This window comes from Lagenorhynchus albirostris, chromosome 14, assembly GCF_949774975.1.
Source record: "Lagenorhynchus albirostris chromosome 14, mLagAlb1.1, whole genome shotgun sequence".
Classification (NCBI taxonomy): domain Eukaryota; kingdom Metazoa; phylum Chordata; class Mammalia; order Artiodactyla; family Delphinidae; genus Lagenorhynchus; species Lagenorhynchus albirostris.
Window position 1 is genome coordinate 70,668,557 of NC_083108.1, and position 19,326 is coordinate 70,687,882.

General features: G+C 45.2%; 1 protein-coding gene across 4 annotated transcripts in view; it reads left to right on the plus strand.

Moving 5' to 3' along the window:
• Positions 1–19,326, plus strand: part of USP30 (ubiquitin specific peptidase 30) — a 27,875-nt gene continuing 8,549 nt past the window's right edge. The window contains exons 1-8 of one of the 4 annotated variants that reach the window (XM_060170873.1): positions 181–195; positions 2,947–3,056; positions 3,690–4,078; positions 4,193–4,375; positions 10,059–10,162; positions 14,587–14,685; positions 15,427–15,472; positions 16,591–16,685. In XM_060170873.1, coding sequence (XP_060026856.1) covers positions 4,234–4,375; positions 10,059–10,162; positions 14,587–14,685; positions 15,427–15,472; positions 16,591–16,685 — 486 coding nt within the window. In that variant the 5' untranslated portion in view covers positions 181–195; positions 2,947–3,056; positions 3,690–4,078; positions 4,193–4,233. Of the gene's footprint in view, positions 196–2,946; positions 3,057–3,689; positions 4,079–4,192; positions 4,376–10,058; positions 10,163–14,586; positions 14,686–15,426; positions 15,473–16,590; positions 16,686–19,326 lie in introns of all 4 variants that reach the window. The other 3 variants (XM_060170871.1, XM_060170872.1, XM_060170874.1) reach the window with 3 other exon arrangements.

Below are 19,326 nucleotides of genomic sequence, written 5' to 3' on the forward strand. Positions count from 1 at the left end.
GGAGGAGCTGGGACTTTGGCCGCGGGTTCCGCCGTCTCGGGAGCCCCCGGAGCCCTGGGTCCGGCCGCGGAGATCGCGGCGGGGGTGGCGACAGGCCTCCCGCGCAGCCGCGATGCTGAGCTGCCGGGCTGAGGCGGCGATGACCGCGGCCGACAGGGCCATCCAGCGCTTCCTACGGACCGGGGCGGCCGTCAGGTGAGCTTTGGGGGGCGGGACGGCCGGGGAGTCCGGGACCAGAGGGACCAGGGTACCGAGGCTGGCCTGTGGCGGCCCTTTCACGCCCTAGTAAGGGTCCCTAGGGGCCGGAGTGCGCATTCCAGAGGTTTCTGCGTCCCGAAGTGTTGGAGGCCCAGGCCTTGGGGCGGGAAGGGCGACGGGCCTCCAGGGCCTCCAGGCAACGGCGATTCTGTCGGCACTCCCCAATTGTGCTGGCGCTCCCAGTTTTATCAGTGCCCCCTCCACCCCCCTCCTCCGCCTGCCAGTGCCTCCTGTAATCCTGTCATTGTCCCCAGAATTTGCAGGGATCCTCAGCCTTGTCAATGGCCCCCTCGGAGCTCTCAGCGCCTCGCAGGCCTTACCGGACCCCTTCATCCTTTCAAGACACCCCCAATCCTTCTGGGCTCCCTAGTCATGTCAGTACCTGGCCTGCTAGGGTTCCCCAACCTGTCAAGCTCCCCAGTCCTGCCATGGTTCTCACAACCCTGTAAAGTGTCCCGGGCTTGCTAGCGCCCCCCACCCGCACTTTGTCAGTACCTGTCTTCCTGTCACACCCCCACACACACTTTTGCCAGGGATCCCTTAGTCTGTATGGGTCCCTAATCTAATTAGTGGCTCCTTATCTTGCAAGGGCACCTAAACCAATCAGGACCCCTTAACCTGTTAAGGCTCCCAGTCCTGTTAGGATCCCACATTCCTGCTAGGACCCCCAATAGTACGGGTTCTCAACCCTGTCAGTGTCCCTATGTCCCTTCTCTTATCCATCCTCCCTCGGGCTCCAGGCTTCAGAGCTGAGCAGTGTGGCTCCGTCCCTCCCCCCAAGCCCCCTTCCTGACCCTAAATGACTGAGACCCATTGCTCAGGTCAGCTTCCTCCTTCTGGAACTGGAGCAGTCTAAAGAGCTTATCATCCCAGTGTTGGAAGTCCTCAGTGGCGATCCTGTCCAGTGCCCCCATTCTGTAGTTGGGACACGGGCCTTGCAGTGGCCATGCCTGTGGTCCTACAGCTGAGCTGACAGCAGAGCTGTGGGGAGAAGCCAGATCTTTTCACTCCCAGGCTCCACTACTCTCCTCGTGTTGTGGAGTTTCCAGAGTTGGCCCTGGGTTTTTTATCCATGCCCTACATAGGACCTAGGCAGGCCCTCTCTCCCATCCTTTTGACATTCTGTCCTTCAATTTCCCCATGAGCTTCCTGGTTTGAAGCACAGACTTGGCAGCCCAACAGACATGAGTTCAGATCCACGTGGCCTCACGTGAATATACCTATTGTGTAAAAATCAGCACAATGTTGCATTAAGAAATTTCAAGAATAACTTTCATGAATGAAGCTGAGATTATAATACTTGATAATTGCAGCAGCTAATATTTGTTAGGCTCTTACTATGCACCCCATGCATTAGCACTTATTCAGTCTTTACAATAATTCTGTAAGGTAGGTCTCACAATTGTCCCCATTGTACAGATGAGGAAGCTGAGGCTTAGAAGGTGCAGTGACACCATAGGGAATAGCAGAACCAGAACTGAACCAGATTATGGAATTCCACTTTCTTAACCAAATTCTGTGCACATTCTACCGACACTGTCTTGGGAGAACAAAGATTTATTTGAAATTCAGTCATCAGTTGTGTATCACATCAGCCATGACATTGGAAAAATGTTGGTTGTTGTAGACAGAGTTACTAGTGTTACCAGTGGCTCTTCCCTGAGTTAACGTTGACTGAGTTGAGGTCAAAACAATATTCACATGATCCATACATGGGGATAAGAATATTTTAAACACACACACACACATATATGTAGCTAACACATATATATAGGTATATATTGCACAGATATATGTAGGTACATATATTGGTTGCCTTATTTAGTGGAAATACGTAACTGTGTATGAAGACAGTGTTTTAAGTTACTGGTGAAATTTCTTTATTTGTAGTAAAAGAATAACTTCAGTATTCGAGTCAAGCCTCAAATGAAGAAAACTGTAATATAATAAATATTTAGAAGATCTTTTATACTATTGTATGCCTCTCCCTTACCCCGTTTAATAACCTACAAGATAAATCCGTTTCTATATTTCTCCAGGTCCCAATCATTCAATAAGTATTATCAAGAACCTACTATGTGATCTAAATACTTGGAAACACTTGGGATATGTTAGTGTGTAAAACAAAGATCCCTGCAAAGTGGGGACTTGGCATTTCAGTTGCAGGAGACCGAAAATAAACGTGGTGAATAAGTGAAAGTTAGGTTGGAAGGTGGTGAGCTCTGTGGTAAAAAGAAAACGTAGAACTGGGTAAAAGGGCCACGAGTGCAGGTTCTAGTAGTTTGTTAGAAGTGAAGGGATGGGGAGGGAGTGAGCCAAGCAGTGGGACCTGGGGAAACAGCATCTGAGGCAGAGGGAGTGCAGTGCAGAGGCCCTGGGGTGGGAGCTTGGCTGTGGCCGGGGTGGCAGGGCCGGTATGGCAGCAGAATGAGAGGCAGAGCAGGAGGAAAGCCCTGGCCGGTGGGGCTCTGGGGAGGTTGTGCTCTGACTTAGGTTTCAAATCCTAATGTCTAAATGTGCTGATTTTCAAGACATAATCCTATACTGTATATTACTTTAATCTGAAAGCAAGGTATTTGGCAGCCCAGTGGTTATTTTGATGAAATGTTATTTCTGTGTACCTGTACCTGTATATACACACATTGCATTTGTGATGAGGAAAGACAGTAAACTTATTTTCTTTTTTAGATATAAACTCATGAAGAACTGGGGTGTTATAGGTGGAATTGCCGCTGCACTAGCAGCAGGAATATATGTTATTTGGGGTCCCATTACAGAAAGAAAGAAGCGTAGAAAAGGTAAGAATGAAGCCTTTGGATCATGGTCTATAGACTGGACCCAAACTCTTATTGTTTAAAAACAGTACAGAAAGGGGAAGACATTTTTGGTTCTCTTGTATCTTCAATTTTGTCAGTAGTACTTTCTTTTAAACAGAAGTTAATTTTAATGACTCATTATGTTATACCCCATAGTAAAAAGATTTATATTTCACCCGCACTAAGGTCATGAGTTTGAGACATGCTTCGTAATGAAAAATTTCAAGTGGCTTAATTGTCTAAATGTTCTCATTGCTATGGCCATTGTGTTTTTCAGTTGTACAGTTGCCTAATTGTGTGACGCCTTTGTGCTTTCACTGAATAGCTGCTAGTCACTAGTAAATGTTTCAAGTTTGTTTCTTCACTAACACAAAAATCTATTTCCTTATTTTTAAAAATTCCCCCCTTTGTCCATGTTGCTCTACTTATATTGATTAAAATTCAGCCAAAATAAATAAATATATAAAAGGGACAGGTGTAGCAAAATGTTGATCACTGTTAATTCTGGGGATGGTTGTAACTGGGGTTCATTAGATATCTACTCTTCTTTTGTGCATGTTTGAGAACTCTCATAATAAAAAGTTGTTTTTGTTTGTTTTTGTTTTTTAATTTCAGCGGAAGAGGGAAGTGTGTCAGATTTTGTTGATCTCTTTGCAGAAGGACTGATCAGAATGGCAGTAGTGGTGTCTTTCCCACTGATTATAAGAACAAAATCATTGTCCTGGGGAACAGGAACAGAACAATTGTTTTCTTCTGTTGTGAGAAACATTGCTTTCTTAACACAGAAGAGAGAGAGTGAGGGAGAGAAAGAGACAGAGAGGTTACTAAGTGTCTCTGAACATTCAGTGGAAGCCAGGCTGTGCCAGACACCCTGGTGTAGTCACACACGGCCCGGACTTGTCCTTCTGCGGCTTACGGTCTCCTGAAGGAGCAGTGGTAGGACTGGGCCTCGGCTAGGACAGGATGCCTGGCCCCCTGCTCTCTGTGGATGAGGACTTTCTGAGGTAGGGGTTTTCAATCCAAGGCCACGGTGCAGGAATTCTGGGTCCCAAATGGGAGAAGATAAAGGAGATGGTCCAATGCGATGCGCTGTTCTCTTGTTCCCCCCACTTTTTTAGGGCTTGTGCCTGGCCTTGTCAACCTGGGGAACACCTGCTTCATGAACTCCCTGCTGCAAGGCCTGTCTGCCTGCCCCACCTTCATCAAGTGGCTGGAAGAGTTCACCACCCAGTACACCAGGGGTCAGGAGGAGTCCCCCCAACACCAGCGCTTGTCCTTGACACTGTTGCATCTCTTGAAAGGTACCTACCTGGAAATGTAAAGGGCATGCTGTGCATTTTCAAAGCAGCAGCCCAGATGGCAGGCAAAAGGTTAATAGCCTTTATGTAGAAAAAGATCATACCTATCATTATGATAAAAGCACTAAGGGCCCAATAGATAGAGACAGGTGTTTTTTTTTTTAATCAAAGCTGTAATCGTTTATTTTAAAACCTGTCAGTTTAGTAACAGCTTTTTAGGGAAGGAGAAAAATCCACTTCCATTTAAGCATTTTGACTGTAAGAAGTACTCTCGTTTCACAAACATCAAAGTTTAAAAACAAAAAGTGTCTTAGCCTAGGAAATAAGGTAATTCACAAAAGAAATAATACAGATTGTATTGAAATAGATACAGAATGCATCTAACAAACAAAATAAGCAATTTGGCCATCATCAAAGAAATATAAATAACATAATAGTGAGGTACCATTTTTTTGGCCTGTCAGCAAAGATTGGAAAATCCACAATCCTGACCAGCTAGCTGCTGGGTGACACGTTCATAAATGCTGGTGGTGGTGTAACTGGTGGGCAGCCTTTCTGGAAAACAGTGGAACCACACAGTAATAGCTTGCAAAATGTCCAGTACCGTTTGACCAAGTAATTGGTGGACTATGATTTACACTAGCCTGCAGTGGAGTTCTCAGGGCAAACAGGTGTGGGACTGGCCCAATACTGGCCCCGAGCTTGGAGAGTCACAGTGTACACGGGCTTGGTAAAGGTTTTAGGAAGCCACCACTCTAACTTCATTTTGAAACCACTTTTTTTGACTGTAGAACTGGGTTTCCTCCTGTAGCATCTGGACAACCCCACACGCAGATACCAAAATCTGCAGATGCTCAAGTCCCTTATATGAAATGGTGTAGTGTTTGTGTATAACCTATGTACATCCTCCCATAAGCTTTAAATCATCTCTATGCTACTTATAATACCCGATCCAATGTAAATGCTATGTCAATAGTTGCCGGTGCCTGGCAAATACAAATTTTGCTTTGGGGAACTTTCTGGAATTTGTTTTCCTGAGTATTTTCTTTTTTGGGGGCTGCACTGTGCAGCGGGATCTTAGTTCCCCGACTAGGGATTGAACCTGGGCCCCTGGCAGTGGAAGCGCGGAGTCTTAACCACTGGACCGCCAGGGAATTCCCTTCCTTAGTATTTTCAATCCTTGGTTGAATCTGAGGATGCTGAACCAGTGGGTATGGATGGCCAACTATATGTGCAAAGATCTCCAACGCCTAGTGGTAATGGGGGGAAAAGGAAAGAATATGGTTATCCAGCAGTAGAATGATTAAGCAATCAATGGAATGTTGCATAGCCATTAAGCATCATCTTTATGAAATGTTTCTTTTTTCTTTTTAATTTGGGAGAGGGCATAGGCTATCCTATTAAGTTTGAAAGAGTGGGTTACGAAATATGGTATAATTTTACTTCAGCCAAAGCAAAAATTTCCACAGATAAAGGCTGGACAGAAAAAGCCAAAATGTTAGCCATGGCTCTTTTGGCATGGTGCAGGTGACAGTTTAAAAACATGAAAAAAAAAAAACCTTTCAATAATAAGCGTGTATTACATAGTCAGAAAAAAAATTGGATTTTAAAAACACTCAGCTAAATATTGCTTCACTGAGGTATGATCTCAGCTTGACACAGAAACCAGTATGAAAAGTAAGTTCTGCTCTTCTGTATAAGAGGCAACTTGAAAAAAAAAAGGGGCAACTTGAAAATAATTTCTTTTACTGCCCTGTTAAAAAAAAACATACCATCCCAAAGACTGTGTTAAGAACTGACACGTCCACATAGGTGTCATAATGTAGGGTTAGGTGTTGTCCTCCCATTATATCCTTCCTTCTCTGCTTCTGCTTCTCAGTGTCTTTTATTTTGGTTTTTAGAAATAGTTTTTCATTATATAAGTAATTCATGAGTAAATTCTTCTTGTTGAAAAATTAAAGCATTACAAATAAGGCTAAAATTCTCTTTATCACTACCCGCTCCTTTCCTTCCTTCCCAAAAGTAAAAGATAAGTGTAACCTTCCAAACCACTTTCTGTGCATTTAACTATGTTTCTAAATACCCGCAGAAATGATATATTGTTTTGTTTGTTTTTTCATGACCAAATAACATGATATGTGTTAGAAAAATGGCCATTTCATTACTTGTAGCTCTGCCTCATTCACCGTTTTTTTTTTCTTTTTGTGAGTTTACTGGTCTCATGTATTTTGTCTTCTGTGAACTGCCAACTCATATCCTTTGCCCATTTTTAAAAATTGAGGTGAAGGGGCTTCCCTGGTGGCGCAGTGGTTAAGAATCTGCCTGCCAATGCAGGGGACATGGGTTCGAGCCCTGGTCCGGGAAGATCCCACATGCCACAGAGCAACTAAGCCTGTGCACCACAACTTCTGAAGCCTGCGTGCCTAGAGCCCGTGCTCCACAACAAGAGAAGCCACTGCGATGAGAAACCCGCGCACCGCAACGAAGAGTAGCCCCCGCTCTCCACAACTAGAGAAAGCCCATGCGCAGAAACGAAGGCCACATGCAGCCAAAGATAAAATAAATACATAAATAAATAAATAATAAATAAATAAATATTTGAGGTAAAATATTCATAATGTAAAATTTACCACCATAACCATTTTCAAGTAAACAGTTCTGTAGTAGTAAGTATATTCACATTGTTGTGCAACCATGACCACTATTCATCTCCAGAAAGTTTGCATCTTCCCATATTGCAACTCTGTATCCATTAAACAATAACTTTCCATTTTCCACTACCCCCAGACCCTGGTAACTACTATTCTTTTTCTGTCTTTATGAGTTTGACTATGTACCATATTTAAGTGGAATCATACAATATTTGTCCTTTTATGTCTGGTTTGTTTCACTTAGCATAATGTCCTTGAGGTTCATCCACACTGTAGCATGTGTCAGAATTTCACTCCTTTTTAAGGCTGGATATGAGTCATATTCCGCTGTGTGTGTATATGTATGTATATACACACTACATTTTGTTTATCCATTTATAGGTCAGTGGATGCTTGGGTTGTTTCCACCTTTTGGCCATTGTGAATAATGCTGCTGTGGAGACTGGTGTACAGATATCTGTTCAAGCCCGTGCCTTTAACTTTGGGGGTTATAGACCCAGAAGTGGAATTGCTGGATCAAATGGTAATTCTGTTTACTATTTTGAGGAATCACCATACTGCATTCCACAGCAGCCTTGGCATGTTACATTCCCACCGGCAGTGCACAGATGTTCCAGCTCTCCACATCCTCACCAGCACTTGTTATTGTCTTTTTTTTTTTTTTTTTGCGGTACGCGGGCCTCTCACTGTTGTGGCCTCTCCCGTTGCAGAGCACAGGCTCCGAACGCGCAGGCTCAGCGGCCATGGCTCACGGGCCCAGCCGCTCCACGGCATGTGGGATCTTCCCGGACCGGGGCATGAACCCATGTCCCCTGCATCAGCAGGCGGACTCTGAACCACTGCGCCACCAGGGAAGCCCCTTTTCTTTTTGATGAGTGTGAAAGTGATATCTCATTGTGGTCTTGATTTGCATTTCCCTAATCATAGGTTATGTTGAGCATCTTTTCATGTGTTTATTGGCCATTTCTAGGGGTTTTTGTGTTTTTTTTATGAAACGTCTATTCAGATCTTTTGTCCATTTTTTAAGTTGGTTTTCTGTATTTTTGTTGTTGTTGAGTTTTAGGAGTTCCTTATATATTTTGGGACTCAAGCCCTTATCAAACATGTGATTTACAGACGTCACACACCTTTACAGCTGCAGAGCATCCATAATGGCAAGACATCCCGGTTTCATTAGCCATTTGCTCCCGGTGCCTCGTCTGCATAAACAGGCTGCAGTGAGCATCCTTGTACGTGCCCATCGTGCACATAGGCACCTCTTTCCCTGAGGCAGATCCTGAGAAAGTCATACTGCTGGACTGTAGGATATGAAGATTAGTAGACATTGCCACATTGCCACACAGCATTTTAGGCAAAATTGGGCTGAAGGGGACATTCAGATCTTCCTTGGGAGGGTAAAAGCTAACAGAAGGGCTGCCTCGGCATGCAGGAGGAAGAAGGAAGGAACAGGACCTCTCCTGACGGGTCTCCTTCATACTGGAGGGTAAAGGTCTGACCTCAGGGTTTATTCGCACTGATAACTGGCTACTGGCTGCCAACGCTGCTGCTTCTCCACCGCAGGTCACCACCCACGGCACCAGCCATGTTCTGAGAGGGGTGGCGTTGGCAATGTTCAGACCCTCCAGAGTCAGAGTCTGAAGTATTCAGAGCTATCTCTCAAGTTCACTGACTGCAAATCAAGGAGGAGAAGCAGGCTGGCTTAGTTTATCTGGAGAATCACTGAGCTCCCAGAAACTGCATTGAGAGGGCAGGCTCCTGTATTTTTATCTCCTCTGCACTAGCAGTACTGGCCCAGTGTGATATACTGGTCCATAATAATATGCTGTGGGATGGGGGGTGGTCAAGATCAGGAATTAACAAACTATGGCCCTTGGGCCAAATTTGGCCTACCGCCTGTTTTTTTTAAAATAACTTTATTTATTTATTTTTGGCTGCATTGGGTCTTTGTTGCTGCGCATGGGCTTTCTATAGTTGCGGCGAGCGGGGGCTACTCTTAGTTGCGGTGCGCGGGCTTCTCATTGCAGTGGCTTCTCTTGTTGTGGAGCGCAGGCTCTAGGTGTGCGGACTTCAGTAGTTGTGGCTCACGGGCTTAGTTGTTCCGTGGCATGTGGGATCTTCCCGGACCAGGGCTCGAACCCATGTCCCCTGCATTGGCAGGCGGATTCTTAACCACTGCACCACCAGGGAAGTCCCACCACCTGTTTTTGTGAATAAAGTTTTATTGAAACACAGCCATGGTCATTTGTTTACATATTATCTATGTAATATGTAATATTACATATTATTTATGTAATATGTAATATTACTTATCTGTCGTCTATGGCTGCTTTTTGTGCTACATGGGCAGAGATGAGTAGTTGCTACAGACACCTGCAAAGCCTAAAATGTTTACTAGCTGACCCCTTACAGAAGAAGTTTGCCAACCCCCATCTAGATGTAATTGTAATATAAATTCATAAGCCCATCAGACTTTTATTTTTGTCTGTTAGGCTTGATTCTACCTTGACTGAAAAGTAAACAACTCAGAAGACCGTTTCAGGCTGCCTCATAGAGCTTGATGCTCTGCGGTGATAATCAGAAACTCAAATGCAAACGAATCCCAGAGAAGGCCTTATGGCCATAGGAGAGAGTCCTGTAGAGAGGGGTTAGGGCAGTGAGTGTAGGGTTGGACCAGATGGTTGTTTAAAGGCCCTCCTGTCCCTCAGAGTTGTGAGTTAAAATCATTTTATTCACTACAAATCTTGCAACAGTAAATTTATATTGATGATAGTAATTCAGATATCTGAAAGTCAATTACTTCATTTAAATGGTGCAGCTTCATGAAAAATTACATTCATTCGACAGACACGAAGAGTCTACTAGTGTACTAAGCATTGGGTAAGGCTACAAGGAAGAATAATGAAAGAGATATAATTCCAAGGTGAATTTTACAGTCCTTACATTATTAATTAGCTTTGACACGTTGTGCTGTGCAGCTTTTCTGGTTGGTTGTCATGCTGGTTCACTTAATAACTGTACTCCTTTTTTGTTCCCAGCTTTATCCTGCCAAGAAGTCACTGATGAAGAGGTCTTGGATGCAAGCTGCTTGTTGGACGTCTTAAGAATGTACAGATGGCAGATCTCTTCGTTTGAAGAGCAGGTGAACACAACATTCAAAGCAGGTTTCCTTGGAGAACGTTTCCCACTAATGAGGTGGGGCCTGAGCTCCAGAAACAGCTGCATTGCTGCAGCGGGAAGAATAAACGCCAGCATTGACCTTGCAGTTGTCTGACCTGCGTGGACATTTCTGTGACATTTTAGACAGGCTTAGTGTCCCGAGACCAGATTGTGAACTTTATTCCTGCTCTCGCAATCAGGGGAGAGGGAAGGTTCACAGGATAGGGCGTGAGCACACAGCTGCCAAAGAGGGAAAACCTTTTTAGTTCCTGAGTGACTTTGCATTTCAGTGGATGGTGGGGACATCTGGGGCCTATTAGAGAGAAGCAGGTGGCTTTACCTTAGAGGCTCAGAGGTTTGGGTGAGACTCTTTTTTAGACTATACCTTCATTAAAAAAAAAAATCAGTCTTCGGAGGCTGGGTTAAAGTGGCCGCAAACCTTGAGCAGCTGTCATATGCAGTCCCAGGGCCTTCCTCCAGCCACTCCCACCCCCCTTTTCCACGACTACAGCTTCCTTGTCTTCTTTGGTACTGGCCACCCTCCTCCTCTTCCCCAGAGGACGAGGCTGAGGCTGAGAGAGTGAAGCTCTAGGGACCAAAACTTTCGCTTCTGTTTGTGTACACTTCGGCGGTCCATCCCCGCCGCCACATTTCCAGGCTGGCCCTGGCCAGCGTTGGGTTGACTGCTTCTGCCTCCCCCAGGGAGCCCCTGGACCAGAGCCCCTGGGCTCCCAGAACTGTGGGGCTGAAGCAGGAGGCATGTAAAAACGGAGGAGTGAGGCGGGAAGGCTTCCTCTCTCCCCTCTTCTTTAGAGATGATCTCTGTTTCCACTTTCATCTGAAGCCATGTATGTGTTACTTCTTAAACACGATGTTGAGAGTATCCTATACTTTCTTAACAGTGCTTCTCGATTGATCCATTATATGTTGAAATATTTTTCCATTTAGAGAATACTTTTTAAATCCTCCTCTGGTAACTGGAATTATTTAGCTACATTTTGCATTTCTCTAAACTGAGACAGTGACTGAGATTTAGTCCTTAACGTCAGATACCTGTCGGCTGAAAAAAAAATGCACAACCTCAAAGTTGAGAATTAGGTTTTATTTGACAGACGTCCTGAGGACTTAAGCCCGGGAGGCAGCCTCTCAGATAGCTCTGAGGGACTGCTCCCAAGAGGTAAGGGAGGAGCAGGATATATCAAGTGTTTGCAAAATCAACAAAAACAAAAACAGATAGTCAGAACATCAGAAGATTACTGTTAATTAAAGAAAAAACAGACATGTCAAGTTAATTAATTTAGCATTTTTCTGTGTAAGGGAAGATGCAAGTGTCTGAGTTCATTGAAATCATTCCTTGGAGATGCCCCTTAGCTGTCTAGGGCCGGTATCCTGCTTTTCTCCATCTTGAATCCTCTCAGAGGACACAGTAGGGGGCGGCTGCAAGAGCTGATGGCTTGGTGGCCAGCAACGTCCTTTGTTTACTGATATGACAGGCGACATTCTTTGCCCACATTCCTTTTCTAAGTCCTGTTCTTCTGTCAAGGACCCACTTAAGTCCCAGTTGCTCCTGGGGAGTATTTCCAGTGTCTGACACTGAGCCACAGAGTGCCGTAGTATGTGTGGGAAGGAGAAAGCATGTCTGTCTCTGGTTCTGTTCCTCTTTGAAGGTACCCAGAGCATCTAGCATGGGGCCTTGTCCACACCTTCACTATTAATGATCTGGTCATCCAACCACTTTTCAGTGTCTAAAGCTAGAGCTGTGGGGTGCTTTGGGCCAGGTATGTGAATTATCTGATTGAATCCTCACCACAGCCCTGTAAGGAGTTACTGTTACTATCCCCATTTTACAGATGAGAACACTGAGGTTCAGAGCAGTCAAGTGACTTGCCCAAAGTCACACAGCTATTTGAGTGACAGAGCCAGGATTCAAGCCAGTTTGGCGCTAAAGTGGCTGCTCTTCAGCTCTTCTGCGATACTGTTCCTTTTCTCAAGGCCAAGTAATCACATGGCTGACGGTGACAGAATAGGTTTTGGATCCGACTCCATCCTGTCTTGGGATTTTTCTCTGTGGTGAACCCTTGCTCATGCTTCATGGGCTGGCCCAGATGCCTGGTCTGCCAAGGCTCCCCGAGCCTTGCAGGAAGAGATGATCCTCCCTCAGCTCCATGTCCAGGGCTCACTGGTCATAACAGGGCCATAGCATTGCACTGCTAGATAGTAGCAAGGCTGCCATGTCTGCCCCTGGGTTGTGAGTCCCTGAGGGCAAGAGCCTTGCCTTACTTACCTTGGACTCTCCATCACTCTCTCGCCAACTGCTGGTCACAGCCTCAGAGGGGATTCATTTATATGTGCAACAAATGCTTATTGAATGCCGGCCTCGGGAAGGGCCTGCTGAGGGCGCTGGGTGGTGGTATCAAGCGTGACTTGCAGGGACCCTGTGCTCAAGGAGCTCGCGGTGTAGTGAGGGTGGGGCTGCAGACCGTCCACAGGTAACTTTAACATGTGCTAAGAAGGTGACGTGAGAAAGTGTGGGGAGGACGGGCGGTGAGAGGAAAGCGGCAGGGGGACTCCTTTAGAGGGGCGGCTTCTCTAGAGACCTGAGGTTTCAGCTGAGGCCTGGAGTCTAACGAGGAGCGAGGCCCGGGGTGCTGTGGGCGCAGCCTGCCAGCCGGAGGAGCAGAGCCGGGGCAAAAGCCTCGAGCAGCTGCAAGGACACAGAGTTGAGAAGGGCAGGAAGGGCAGGGCAAGCAGCGGAGGAGAGGGGGCTGTGGGGACTGCAGGGCCTGGGAGGCCAAGGGCTGGAGCTGGGCTTCTGCCCTGCGTGCAGGGGGAGCCGCTCGGAGCTGTGGCAGGGGAACGCTTTGGCCCGACCTGACATGTGAACAGGACCATGCCGGCCTCTGTGTACAGGAGGGGTGCAGGGGGGCAGGACGGGAGCAGAGAGGAAAGCTGGCGGTGTGCAGACACCCAGGCCGGGGCGGGTCCAGCTCAGGCCGGGGCTGAGGCAGGGCAGTGGAGAGCCCTCAGGGATTCAGCGGGTGGTTTGGAGGGAGAGCCTGCGGGGCCGCTGCTGAATGGCCGGGGGTGAGGTTAGGTCAGGGAGGGCTGGTGGCGGAGAGTTCCCTGAGGAGCCCTGAAGGATGAGAGAGGCGGCCGCGTGAAGGCGTGAAGACCCGGGCGCGGGAAAGACACAGGTCTGAGGTGGGAGCCGGCTTGGCACATTCAGGGAGCAAGAGAAGGCCAGGGGCTGGGGCGCGGCGGGGCGGGGAGAAGGTTCTAGGGCCGGGGCGTGTCAGGGCTGGCCAGCCAGCTAAGAAGGGAGCCGTTCACTGCAGCAGTGAGGCCATCGGGAGGTTGAAAGCAGAAGAGAAAAGTCATTTCCCTTTAGAAACAGATCGCTCTGGTGACTGTGGACGGAGCCAAGAGTGGCATCCCAATGAGTATCAGCCGCATCAGAGTTCAGGGGGGACAGGCTGCCCATCCCAGGAGAGTCTGGGTGGCTTTGGCTTTTGGGGAGAGGGGCGTTTGAGTTGATCGTTAAAAAATAGTCCCCTGCCACATGAGGCAGCAATTCTGCTCTGAGTGTACGCCCGAAAGAGTTGAAAGCAGGGACTCAGATATTTTGTGTAGCCCGGTTCACAGCAGCATCATTCACGACAGCTGAAAGGCGGAAGCAGCTCACCTGCCCATCGATGGCTGATGGATAAACAAGATGTGATGGGTGTGCATAGTGGAGTATTACTCAGCCTTTAAAAGGAAGGAAATTCTGTGCTACGTCATAGATGAACCGGCATATTGTGCTAAGTGAAACAAGTCAGTCACAAAAGGACAGATACTGTATGATTCCACTTCTCTGAGGATAAGCGGAATTCATAGACAACAGAGGAGAACAGTGGGTGCCCAGGGGTGCGGGGGATTGGGGAGTTAGTGTTTAGTGGGCGTGGAGTTTCCATTTGGGAAGATGAAAAAAGTTCTGAAGATGGACGGGGGTGATGGTAGCACAACAGTGTGAATGTGCTTAATGCCAATGAGCTGTACACTTAAAAAGCTTAAACTGGATGAGTGTTTTACCACAATGAAAACAAAACAGTAGTCAGGTAGAGCAGAGGTCAGAGCCGTCTCAGTAAAGCTAAACCAGGCTCAGAGATGGCTCAGATCAGCGTCAAGCCTGCCCACCCAGCATTCGTTCCTTCTCTCTCTCCTTGGGCCTCTCCCTTGAGGGCCTTTACTCGTGAAGATGTCTAGGATGTAACCATTTCCATGTAACGCACTGGGCCTTGAGAAGGTGGAAAGCAAATTCTGCCCACTTTAGCCATAGGGGGTCTTCCTGGTGGTCCACACAGGGGTGGTTCTGATGTTGCCGCGGCCTCTTCGGGCCACTCTGAAGAATGCTTTGCCCTTTGACAGGACGCTCATGAGTTATTCCATGTCATTACCTCGTCTTTGGAGGATGAGCGGGACCACCAGCCCCAGGTCACACATCTGTTTGACGTGCATTCCCTAGAGGTAAACCATTAACACTCTCGATACAATGAATGCGGTCTGTGCATATCAAACAGGTACAGGGAATACAAATGTAATTTTCGTGTAACTTTAAACTCAAAAGTACGATTCGATAAAAACCCAGTAGTGGGAGTGAGGCTGGGGGAGGGTCTTAAACGTCACGCTTGGCAGCCGGTGACTTTGGTTAGAGATGTCGAGCTCTTAACGATTCCCTGCTTCAGTCTGTGTTGGGCTTGAGATGAAAGAATGTATTTCCCCCCCTATTTAATACAGGAGAACAAGGAGCCACAGGAATGCTAAATGAATCTTATTTCTCTGGCACATCATAAATGTTAGGGAGTTGATAAAAGTTAATTAGTAAAAGGGGGGGAGTATTCCAGAGAGGCAGTATGTTCAATTGCATTTGGTGAAGGAACAGGTACAGTAACCAACCAGACAGCATAATTAAGGCCCCTTTTAGGAAGCTTGGTTTAAAGTTGACTTTGAGGGACTTCCCTGGTGGTCCAGTGGTTAAGCCTCCAAGCTCCTAAGGCAGAGGGCTCGGGTTTGATCCCTGGTCGGGGAGCTAAGATCCCACGTGCCGAGCGGCATGGCCTAAAAGTAAAGAAATATATAAATAAATAAAGTTGATTTTGAACTGTGCAGTCAGCACAGAAACTTGTGAGATTTAGGAGTGGGGTGAGGGTGGGTGATCAGAGAGATTGCAGTAGGGTTTTCAGCCTCTCTCTTTTTCGTCCCCTACAGCAGCAGTCAGAAATGACTCCCAGACAGATCACCTGCCACACCAGAGGTAGTCATTTTCCATTGAACTGTAACACGTGAGATATGTCCTTTTTAGAAATGACAATAATTTGCTTTATGTTTTCTAAAAATAATGTTTTTTCTGGTGACACCCATTCTGACTTGGAGTGTGTGTACTTGAAAGGAATCTGTGTTTTGGGAACAGTTATAAACTGTCCCCCTGGTGAACATTTTGAATTGTTCCATCACACCCGAGCCCTGCTCAGTTTCCTCTGAACGGACTTACTTCTCCCTCAAACTAGGGTTTTTCTTGACCTTCTTGAACTGGTCCTCTGGTGAACTTAATAAGCTGAAACCGCCGTGTCCTCAGCATCTACACTTTGGCCAACGATTCCTGCAAATGATCCCTTCCTCCTTGGAAGGAAATTATTGTTTTCTTAACACTTAAAAAAAATGACGTATCAATTCCTTTGCACACTGGTAGTAATGAGAACAATTCTCTTTTGGGTCCATACCGTGTGCCAGGCACCGTAATATCTCACTTAAGCCTCCCAACAGCTCTATGAAGTTGGCGGTATGGAGGATAGTGGGGTCATAATTATCCCCATTTCCGGCAAACTGAGGCTTACAGGGATGAAGTCTCTGGCTCTGGTCACGTGGCTAATAAGCAAAGCCAGGACCCAGCCCAGGCTGGCCTGACCTGGCGCCCGTGGGTCCAACTAGCACACCACGCTGCTGTGTTTATTCCGCTAGCCCCCATCCTATCCCCCCCAAAGCTCGTGTTTTTCAGAACTTGCTTATTCTGATGATTTCAGAGGTTTATCTCACTTTATGGAATGTTCACCAGTGGTATATTCTTGTGACATCTCAAACATTTGAAACAAATGTTTGTAAAAAGACATTATCAAACACAAATTTCTTTTTTAAAGGTGGCTGTGCCTATTATATAGAAACCACATTTAAGGACCTGTGTAAATTCTGCTGTGAAGGGAACTGGTTGTGTTTTTGATGGATTTCAATAAGGGAAGCTCTTTCAGTGTCCTTTTCAGGAACTTTTTTTTTTTTTCTAAAGAAGGTGTGTCTACCACATACTAAGAAGGGGGGTGAATTTTGAGGTTGGTGCCAGAGGGCTAGAGGTGGCCTATCCAAAGGTGTTCTGTATTCCAGGGTCACCTCATCCCACATCCAGCCACTGGAAGTCCCAGCATCCTTTTCATGGAAGACTTACTAGTAACATGGTCTGCAAACACTGTGAGCACCAGGTAAATACTATACCAATACTTGATATTTTCTGGCAAGGTTTTATTTAAGTTAAGATTCATGGGGCTTCCCTGGTGGCGCAGTGGTTGAGAGTCTGCCTGCCGATGCAGGGGACATGGGTTCGTGCCCCGGTGCGGGAAGATCCCACGTGCTGCGGAGTAGCTAGGCCCGTGAGCCACGGCCGCTGGGCCTGCGCCTCCAGAGCCTGTGCTCCGCAACGGGAGGGGCCACAACAGTGAGAGGCCCGCGTACCGCAAAAAAAAAAAAAAAAAAAAAAAAAAAAGATTCATGAAGGGTCCAGAGCATGAGGACTGACATTGGTGTCTGGCTTCTGTGATTTTTCTGGGGTCTGTAGGCTTGGTGGACCCACTGCCCCCCCTTGGTCAGTGCTGACATATCAGTTGATTCTCAGATGGCATCTTCTGTACCAAGAGCAGCAGACCCATTGTGATTGGCAGCGTTTTGAGTCCTAAGGTTGGGTCTCTACCCATGGTGAACACAACAGATTCTAGGGCTGTTTTTTGGGGTGTGTGTGTGTGTGTGTGTGTGTTTTGCTTTTGAGATTTAAAATTTTTATTATGCAAAATTTTGAGCATGATGCAAAAATAGAGAATTGTACAACTGTCACCTCAGTCAGTTTTAGAATATTTTTCATCACCCACCCCTTGCTCCCGCACACACAAAAAAACCACCCCTGTACCCGTTAGCAGTCATTTCTCATTTCTCCCCACACTCTGTCAGCCCTAGGAAACCACTAATCTACTTTCTGTCTCTATATAGTTTGTCTATTCTGGACATTTCATATAAATGGAATCATATGGTGCTTTGAGACTAGCTTCTTTCACTCAGCATAATGTTTTCAGGGTTCTTCCACATGTTGTATCATGTATCAGTACTTCATTCCTGTTTATTACCAAATAATATTCCATTGTATGGATAGATCACATTTTGTTTATCCATTCATCAGCGGATGGACATTGGGTTGTTTCCACTTTTGCCTTGTTTCAAATCTTAAGAAACAAATATTTGGTGTTTCGTAATTAAGTATGATGTTATCTTTGAGTTTTTGTATTCTCTTTTTATCACACTGAGAAAGTTCTTTTCTGTTCCTAGTTTGCTGAGAGTTTTTATCATGACTAATAATTGGATTTTGTCTTGCTTTTTCTACATATATTGAGATGATCTTTTTTTTTCTTTTATTCTGTTAATATGGTGAATTACAGTGATTGATTTTTCTAATGTTAAACTACCTTTGTGTTGCTGGGATAAATTTCATTTTATTGTGATGTCATTCTTTTTATATATTACTAGATTTGGTTTGCTAACATTTTCTGAAGGCTATTCGTGTTTTATGTTTATGATTTTCTTGTAATGTCTTTCTCGGGTTTTATTATAAGGGTTATGCTAGCCTCATAAAATAAGCTGGGAAGTATTCCTGCCTCTATTTCCTCAAGGTCTTTGGGTAATATTGGTATTGCTTTTTCCTTAAGTGTTTGCTAGAATTTGTTTCTTTTTATTTCTTTAGTTCTATTTTTGCTGAATTTCTTTTGAGACTTTGCTGTTAGGCACATACACATGAATTAATTATGATGAGTTGACTCTTACTGTCGTGATAAAATGTCCCTCGTTATCTCTAGTAAGACTCCTTGTCTGGAAGTCTATTTTGTCTGTTTAGTTTCCATCTAACTAGTGTTTCTATGGTATGTCTCTTTCTGTGCTCTTATTTTTGACCTATCTTTTGTCTTTGTATTTAAAGTGTGGCTTTTGTAGAGAGCATATAATCGGGTCTCGCCTTTTTATCCAGCTTCCTATCTGCCTTTTATTCGGTGTGTTTAGTCCATTTACATTTAATGTAGGTATTTATAGGGTGGATTTAGGTCTGCTGTTTCACCGTTGGTTTTCTACTTGTCTCATATAGTTTTTGTTTCTCTGTTCCTCCATTCCTCCCTTCTTTTGGGTTAATTGAATACTTTTTAGTATTCCATTGTAATTCCTCTGTTAGCTTTTTAGCTACATTTTTTTTACATTTGTGTGTGTGTGATTACATCATGCAGTGTTAACTTATCACAGTTTATTTAGAGTTAATATCATATTCCTTTGTGTAAAATGTAGGAACATTATGAAAATATAGTTCTGTTACCCCATCTTTTGTGCTTTGTCGTATATATTATTTACATGTACATACATTATAAACCCCACAACACTGTCATAAAAATTTTTACTCTAAACAGTTATATGTGTTTAAAAGAAATTAAAAGAAAAAAATTTCATGTTTACCATTTTCAGTATTCCTCAGTGCCTTCTGTAGATCCAGGTCCATTTGATGTTTTTTTCCCTTCAGTCTAAAAATATTCCTTTAACATTTCTTGCAGGTCTGTTGACAAATTCACGTAGATTTCATTTATATAAAAATGGTTTTGTTTTGCCCTTCTTCTTTTTGAAGACTGGTTCGGCTGTGTATAGAATTTTGGGTTGACAGTGTTGCTGTTGTTTTGGTTTGGTTACATTTATGTACATTATTTTCACCAACTTTGAACATTTTTTTGGCCACTGTTTTTTTCAAAAAAATCTATGCCCCATTCTCGACTTGTTAGTCCATTTCATATTGTCCCACAGGTCACTGAGGCCTGGCTGGTTCTTTTT